Raw genomic sequence first — 9,395 nt, 5'->3', positions numbered from 1 at the left:
TAGTCATCTAGCGGAGTTTAGATGACGACCACTGACTTTTCTAGACAGTCTTGTGGAAACATTAGCAGGTTCGCTACCTGTAGGTGTTAATGAACTTGGGTGTTCATTCGCTGTACTCCATCCCCCTCATGGTTGCCTTATTTGACTTATATTGCTGAGGAACCCCCGAAGCATGTGTTGTCGCCCCGATGAAATATTCTTAGACTAGGTCCCTTATGTTAGTTGTTTTAGGGACATAAAGTGAGAATAACGGGAATGGGTAATTGGGTTATTGTTGGTTGGTGAAAATTAAATATGATTATTTATTGTGGGTTGAAAACCCTATATGCTCACCAGGCTCCCAAGCCTGACCCACTCAGTTTTATTTGTATTACAGGAAGTGGCGCAAGGGCATGAGATGGATGAACCATCAACTTGTTTTGTTTACAAGTCTATATATGTATATATTTGTTGAATGACTTGTAATGTTATCGTTTATGCTTATTGGTCTGTATCGGAACATGACACCCCGAGTTTTGATTATATAATGAAAATACATTTCTTTTATGAAATGCTTTGGTAAACATTGTTTTATCATGTTTTGTTTTTGGGAACAAATTCCGCAACTCTTTAAAATAAAAAAGGATTTACTCTGAAATTATTTAAAAGCATAAATGAAAATCGGTCTTTTCTGGCCGGGATTTTGGGGATGTCACATAAATAAGGGTTTGAGTTTTTTCAGGTTTCTTTCCATAGTTACATGTTTATAATTTTAGTAATTAGTTTACTAATTGTTGGATTTATTATAAACCCTTATATATTGATTGGCTAAGAATCAGTGACACATTCACACACTGTGACATCCCCATTTTTCTCGGCCAGAAAAAACCGATTTAGTTTATGATTTTAAAATAAAATCAGAGTAATTTTCCAAAAGATGTTGCAGAATTTGTTCCCAAAACAAAATATAATGAAAATTTATCAAAACATTTCTTAAAGAAATATGTTTTCATTATATAACAAAACCTCGGGATGTCATGTTCCGATACATATCAAAAGCATAAACAGTTCATTATAAGCCTTACAATAGTTATTTACAACTATTGGCTTATAATCAAAAAGTCTCTCGTTGTCTTCAAATTATGCTCGGGGTCCACTACCTGTAATACAGAAAGTTGAGTGGGTCAGACTTAGGAGCCTGGTGAGCATATATGGTTTTCAACCCACAAATAATAAATCTATTAATTTTCATCAACCAACAATAATTTTATTAATTTCATGAAACAACAATAACCCTGATTACCCGTTCCCGTTATCCTCACTTTACGTCCCTAAACACCTTTCATAAGGGACCTAGTCTAAGGATTTTCATCAGGGTGACAACACTGCTTTAGGGGATTCCTCAATAATTATGTCAAATAAGGAAACCATGTGGGGGATGGAGTATACCACTGAATACTAAGTTCACAAACACCTACAGGTTGCGAGCCTGCTAGCGTTCCACTGGATTGTCTAGAAAGGTCTGTGGTTGTCATCTATACTCCACTAGATGACTGAAACAATAACAACATCGATGCCTCTCATAATTTTAACACACATCAACTATTTCATCTACCCATGTCTTACCCAACATATTTTTAGATAAAAATACATATACAATTTAAAACTTGTATAAAATATCTATTCAACAACCATCTCAAATAAACAAACAATATAATTACACATAGCACGTATTTTATAGAAAATACTTCATATCTATGTGTAAGAAGAAAGTGACTATACACTCATGTGTTAAAACGATAATTGGGCAGCACCTCATCTCTTAAAACAATCGTTTCCGATAAAACCCAGGCGTTTTCTCAAAAACCAAGCTCCACACGGGCAGAGTTTCGACTCGACAAACTCTTTTTCTTGGAGACTTCGAGGCTCCGGGATTGCTTCGGGTGCTATGGGAAGATACCGGGACCTGAGGGGGTTAAAAGTAGCTAGAGAAGAAGTAAAGAGTGAGAGAGAATAGATTTTGTAAACAAAAACTTGGAGATCTTGCTTTCTATTTATAGGGGCTGAAACCTGAATTACGCTAGGCGTAATCTTCAAGTACGATGGGCGTACTACTCTATTAGCCATTACGTTGGGCGTACAGCTTAGTATGTTGGGCGTACCCTGATGCGTGGCATCAGACGTGTCGAGTCCGTATGATACGTGTCGCATGCGATGGAGTAGGCTATGTGGCCCAACTCAGACCATGAACACGAGTACGTTGGGCATACTCCAAATTTCCAAACTTCTAAAATTCGTATCTTTTGCATACGAAGTCCGTTTTTAACTTTCATTTAGACTCTGTCGGCTAATTTTGACTTTATTTTTAAAGTTATATTTTTAACAGACCGGGACAGGAAAAGTCCGTTAAAATTTCATAACTTCTTCATCCAACGTCCGTTTTCGTCTATCTTTTTACCATTGCACTGATATCGACGAGATCTTCGATTCTCGTTTAGATTGTTTCGGCTAAAATCACTCGATCTAAATTTCAAGTTTTGGGCTGCATACTGTTAAATTGAAACTTAGAAAAATCATAAATTCCTCATATGAAGTCAGATTTGGGCGTTCTTTTTATGCACGTTCTCAGTTTAACGAACTCTACGACTTTCATTTAGACAATTAAGGCTAAAAATCGTTCTATCGTAAATTCACTTTTTACGTCACGCAGTGTCGTACCAGTTCTGTCGCGAAACTTCGACAGGTCATAACTTCTTCGTTATAACTCGGATTTTGGTATTCTTTATATCTCCAGAATCCTTATTTCAACCACTACAACTTGCTTCATAGATATCGGGATTATCTAACGTTTATTTTCGACGCTTATTTTTATTCTTAATTAAATTATAATAATTATTTATTATTTCAAAACAAGTTACAAAGGTTGACCTAGACTATTACATCATCATTAATGTCTAGCCTAGAAACACGAGCGTTAATGACAGACTTTTTATTACTATTCTCATTCTATCAGAATCTGTTCAGAATGTTTATTGAGTTGTATTCTGTAAGAATGAGAATGAGTGAAAAACGATGTGTGAGAACAAAAATGAATAAGAATTAGTGAGAATGCATGAAAATGACGATAGTTGTGTGAGGTTGAACGTATTCATATTACTAAAAAACTTATACTCTTAATAATTCTCATAGAATAATATTGTCCACATGTTCACACGTCCGCACAATATATATATATATATATATATATATATAGAGAGAGAGAGAGAGAGAGAGAGAGAGAGAGGAAGGATCATTTGAGAACTCAAAGTTTACTGGAACCTGAGAACTAAACAATGATCGGTAAATTAAAATAATAGAGGGGTAGGATGATTTGTGGTATATATGTAAATATGTGAAAATAAAAATGGACGGGGGCATCTTATTAAAAAGAATCATGGGTATTTTTGGGACAGTGTAATTGATTCACCCTTTTCAGATTTAATCACATTAAATTTGGCCCTATCTCTCTCTCTCTTCATCCTGCATCTCTCTCTCTCTACACCTACATCACGTCTTCATCATTGATTGTTGGATGAAGCCACCGTTTGAAATCCATGGCCGCCTCCGATAATCGTCACCCCCATCAATTGATCGGCTTCCTCATCTTCTCCCCCTTCTTTTTCTCCCTCGCAAACATAAACACACACACACATCTTTATGCCTTCGAGACAACGATTCATTTGATCAGGATAACATCGGAGAGAATCGAGTACGCCGATCTTCCCTAAAAACAACATCACCACCATCGTCTCCTCCTAAACCTACACCATATCTGCCTCCATTAAAACCTACATTGTAATCACCTCCCATAATAGATCTTATTGCGTTTGTATCTGGTTATCAATGAAGTCTGAGAAGGAGTTAAATGTCTTCACTCATCGTCTTTATATTGATGAATCTAGGTTTGCAGACTTCTCTATAAAAAATGAAATGAAATTCGCATCTCCACTGTATTTCAGAAGATCGATCGAGTATTTGATTAGAGAAGCTTCCACTGCCAAATCGGCCTTTGATTAGAGAAGACGATCCTATGTTGATCAAGTATTTGATTGTACAAGCATCTATTGCCAAATCGACCTAACCGGATCTATACCACATATAACCACCAATAAATCGAAATGAAAACCCTGACAATCAAGTGCCCACAACTACAATAAGGTAAATCATTAATCTCATATTCTGAATGTTTATTTTAGTATTTATGTTCTTCACATAAGTTAAAGGTTTCTTTGGGTGACCAGATAAGGTTTTGTTACAGATAAGGTTGTTCAACAATCATTGTTAGGATCCACCTTATCAAACATGCTGTTAGTTATTGGTTGTGCTTTTTTTACTGGTGGCATTGTGCATTATCCAACAGTTCAACATTTCAACCAGGCAATTCACCCTTTTGGAATCTGATTCCATTCCTTTGTATGGTGGAATTCAGATCTCTGGAATCACTCATTTATTCATTTGTATGGTTGTATATATGAATGCACTTAGCAATTTACACTACATATATTTCAATAGGGAAATTTATACAAAAGCACTTATGTTTACAACAACATTTTTACCCTAACGTTTTTTTGGTGAAATTTCTTATGTAGGAGATAATGTTTGATATTGAAACAAATGATCATGCTGTTGAATTTGGCATATGCAAGCTATCTTTTCTTTCAGCTTAAGAGTCTTGATCGAGTATTTAGATCCTTCTTTTATGTCTATAATTAAAGATCTTGATCAAATGCGTAAGGAACAATGGGAAAGAACTGCTTGAGCACAAAATGGATTTAATTTTGCTAAAATGTTAGGGTTTGGTGATCTTGGAGGCCCAAAACTTTCTGTTGCTGAAGAATACTCATTTCATTCTAGATATCTTGCTAAAGCCAATTCTCTTAATCTTTCTGAAATGGCAGAAACTGATGATCTTTGCAAGTAAGTAATCTGTTCAAAATGATATATTGTTATATTGTTTGTGCTTATGTCTCTTTTTTAGTTTTTGGTATTATATGTTTTTATGCTATGTCATCTTTTTTAGGTATTGGGATTTGAGACAACAGAATCCAGTCCACACACAACTGCTTGATTGTTGTTATGGACTTACAAGTTACAATGAGACATCCTTTGATGGTTATTGTAACAACTGATAGAAATCTTATAGGATTCAACTTACAAAACCCTCAGGTAAAGTATTTTTATATCATTTTGAAAAAATGCTAGGAAAAGCCAAAGCTTCAACTAGATAATTCTTAATAAAATAAGATCCCCAAATTACCACTCTAACAAAATACAAATGCAAGCAAACCGGATTTACAACCTAGACCATTTCCAAAAGGACAGCCCAATAGATTATCAATATCCTAACTACTGACTGTAATTGCTAAAATATGCACTACATGATCTAAGACCATCTACCACATACAAAATCACTTAAAAAAGTTTTTACAGATTTAATTTTATTTCCATTTCCTCCCTCAAGCATGATGTAATTTGGTGTACTTCATATAAGGATCATATATGCATAGAGTGGTACAGTCCACTGGTAAAAAAAGTATGCATTGGTATTTGATGTTGTTTACACACCTAAAATTACCAGATTACTTAGGGAAGCAGGAGAATGTGGAGCCAAAATTGTTACAGGGGTGGAAATGTTTATAGGGTAGGCTTAAGAACAATATGAAAGATTTACAGGGTTAAAATTTTTAAATTATATGATATTTCATACTTTTCCTTTTCCTTTTTTATTGTTAATTATACTTTGCAACTGCAACACCTAAGGAGTTACTTAGTGAGCTTATGGTAAAGTATTGATTGTTGTTGGCCATTCACTTTGGTATGTACCTCCTTTTATTACACATTAAGGGTAATGTTTGCACATTATCTATCTCAATATATACATATTTCAAAAATTTCTCGCTTGCAAACATATATCTTTTTCCTTTTTTTGTATTGTAACAGGTTCTTCCTATCATGATTGATGTTGGAACCAACAATGACAACCTTCTAGAAAATACCTTGTGTAACTTTTTTAATTCTCTTCTTGATTTTTTTCGAACCTTATTAAGTAAATTACATGTGATTCACATGTAAATCACAGATGAATCACATGTGATACACATGTAATTAACATATGAATTACATGCAAATCACATGTTATTCACATGTAAATCACATGTTATTCACTTATGAATTACATGTGATTCACATGTTATTCACATATAAATCATATGTTATTCACATGTAAATCACATGTTATTCACATATGAATCACGTGTAAATCATATATGAAGTAGATGTGATTCACATGTAAATCATATGTTATTCACATTTGAATCAGATGTAATTCATATATGAATTAGATGTGATTCACATGTAATTCTCATATGAATTACATGTGATTCAAATGTAAATCACATATGTATTTTTATGAGTGTTTTTGCATCAACCGTTTTTTTTTCTTGTAGATTTGAAAGAAATTGTGGTGAATATTGAAGAGATGAAAAATGGTAAATTGAAGAAAATATGGAAATATTGACATGAAGATATGAAAACGTTTTGAAATTTGTAACATTTTTTATTTTTTATATTTTATTTTGTATCGAATAAAATACTTGTACTATTATGTTTATAAATTAATTAATAAATATGAGATTTGTTGTGATTTACTTACGAATATTATAGTATAAGAAATTTACATATGTGCATTTTAAAAAATATGCAAATATGCACCTAAAAAATTACTTTAAAAAAATGCAGTTTTTTTGAAAAATTTGCAGCTTTTTTATTTAAAAATGCAGCTTTTTTTAAAAAATTGTAGGTTTTTGAAAAAATTATAGTTTTTTTAAAAAAATATTTTTTCAATTTTTTTTTTCAACAATTCATGTTTTCTATAAAAAAAAATCTGCATTTTCTAAAAAAAACGAAAAATACTATTTTATAAAAAATATGAAAATTTGATTTATGATGTAAATTTTTAGACATTTATATTAATATGTTAAATAACACAAAAAATTAAACATTAATTGAGATTGGTAAGATCACAGTTATGTCCTTAATGAATTAATTTTGATCAAACGCTCCACTTTTAGTTCTCGGATTCTCGGAAAACTATGAGTTCTCAACCGATCTCAATCATATATATATATATATATATATATATATATATATATATATATAAAAGAAGAATGTTTGTATCATTGTCAATTCTAATCTAGATTAACCGGGTCAGATGCATTATCAACAGGATTTGGGTTTAAAATTTAAATCTAATAAAGGATCTTAATTTTTATAATTAAAGAATCTGGATGTAAATTTAATCCACTTATTTGTGAAAGATAAAGATTATAAAACAAAGAAAAAGGAAAGACTTTGGTGAAGGGGAGAAACAGAAAAAGAAAAAGAGTGAGCGTGCGGACACGACATTAGTGATTAGACAAAAAGGTTGCACGTTAGAACGACGGCCGATGGTCGGCTGGTCATTCTCCACTCTTTATTTATCCCTTCGAACCCAAGACACTCCCCCTTTACTAGTTCCCACTTCAATTCTCTCTCTCTCTCTCTCTCTCTCTCTCTCTCTCTCTCTCAACCTGATGATGAGGACCTTGTGCCCAAACGTAGACAACGAAGATGCTCTTGAAACAGTGCTCGAAGTTCCGATACCGGAGGAAACCTTCGATGATAGCAAGATCAACCACAACACCAACTCTTGGAAAACCTTGAAATCGTGGATGAAACCTCATTCCACCGATCAAAGACGCCAATTTTCTGACTACGGTGGTCGGAACGCTGAAATTCAGCTCTTGCTCGGAGTCGTCGGAGCTCCCCTCGTCCCTCTTCCCATCTCTTCTGGCCACCCCAACATTATCAATCCAGATAACCCCATCGTAAGTCCAATTCCAAGATTTCTTGAATTGAATGAATATGTAATTTAGTTTTCTCTTTGTTGATTGGTGCTAATGAAGTATTGAATCTGACTTATGTAGGAGGCTTCAATGGCTAAATACATCGTGCAACAATATGTAGCTGCGGCGGGAGGAGAAAGGGCGTTGAATTTAGTTCAAAACATGTACGCCGTAGGGACGGTGAAGATGGTGGCGTCAGAGTGCATCGCCGAAGACGGAGTAACTATGAACTGCGGTGGTGGTAAGGCGATGAAGGCCAAAAACATTAAAAACGGCGGCGGTGAGATGGGTGGGTTTGTGTTATGGCAAAAAAGACCGGACCTTTGGTCTCTAGAACTGGTTCTTTCCGGCTACAAAATCAGCGCCGGCAGCGACGGGAAGGTGGCGTGGCGACAGACACCGTGGCACCATTCTCATGCATCTAGAGGCCCCCCCAGACCTCTTCGTCGTTCCTTACAGGTAAAATTCAATTTTGAAACTTGGTCTTTAATTTAACTTTGACTTTTAGGAAAAGAAAATTACCAAAGTCTTTGCCACCCAAATTGATCACTCTAATTTCTCCAAAACTGGGTCCCATTTCAATCAGCCAACCATGATCGTTAGTAGTGGAGCACGTCTTTCACACGTCTTAGCTGCTAATTGTTCCAATCTCATGTCTAATTAAAGTCAACTCTTGATTTTTACAGGGTCTTGACCCAAAGTCAACCGCAAATTTGTTCAACAATTCGATTTGCATAGGGGAGAAGACAATCAATGGGGAAGATTGCTTTGTGTTAAAGCTGGAAGCCGAGCTTTCGACTCTAAAAATACGAAGCAGTACAAACGTAGAGATCATGAAGCACACAATTTGGGGGTATTTTAGTCAAAAAACAGGTCTTTTATACCAACTTAAAGATTCACATCTCATAAGAATAAACACACCTGGAAGTGATAGTGTGTTTTGGGAGACAACCATGGAGTCACTAATCCAAGACTACCGGACCATCGATGGAGTCAACATAGCTCACGGTGGTCAAACCACGGTTTCATTGTTTAGATTTGGTGAGGACTCTGAAAGCCATTCACAGACAAAAATGGAGGAGATTTGGACGATTGAGGAGGTGGATTTCAACATAAAGGGTCTTTCAAATGACTGTTTCTTGCCACCAAGTGACTTGAAGAAGGAGGATGATAAGCAAATTGTTCATGATGCCACGAGTGGTGACAAATTTATTGGAAGCACCAAGTTTGCCTCCAGGAGCCGAGGAAATTCGTCTAGGTTTGGTGTTCATAAGATTGTGGCGATTGATTCCGATGGTTTTGGGGACTTGTGACATTGTTGTTGTTTGATTATATCATGTTTTGTACATATTTTATTGTACAAGTTGTATAATATTTATAGATAGTGAATCGTTTGAGCTTGTGCTCTTAGACGATCTTATATAGGATGTTAGTCGGATTCTTTACTAAAAGTTTATTTACCTAAATGATATGTTTATTTTTGTTGTGCCATAA

At 34.7% G+C, this 9,395-nt stretch overlaps 1 protein-coding gene across 1 annotated transcript; it reads left to right on the top strand.

The window, feature by feature from the left end:
- The first annotated feature begins 7,377 nt into the window (after positions 1–7,377).
- On the top strand, positions 7,378–9,395 carry LOC111905716 (uncharacterized). The gene is made up of 3 exons (XM_023901438.3): positions 7,378–7,883; positions 7,983–8,360; positions 8,588–9,395. Exons 1-3 carry the CDS (start codon positions 7,464–7,466, stop codon positions 9,212–9,214), a joined length of 1,425 nt encoding a protein of 474 aa, XP_023757206.2. The 5' UTR covers positions 7,378–7,463; the 3' UTR covers positions 9,215–9,395.

The sequence above is a fragment of the Lactuca sativa genome, chromosome 2 (assembly GCF_002870075.4).
Source record: "Lactuca sativa cultivar Salinas chromosome 2, Lsat_Salinas_v11, whole genome shotgun sequence".
Taxonomy (NCBI): Eukaryota; Viridiplantae; Streptophyta; class Magnoliopsida; order Asterales; family Asteraceae; genus Lactuca; species Lactuca sativa.
The sequence above is the reverse complement of the archived record's forward strand: the minus strand, read 5'-3'. Positions and strand labels throughout refer to the sequence as shown.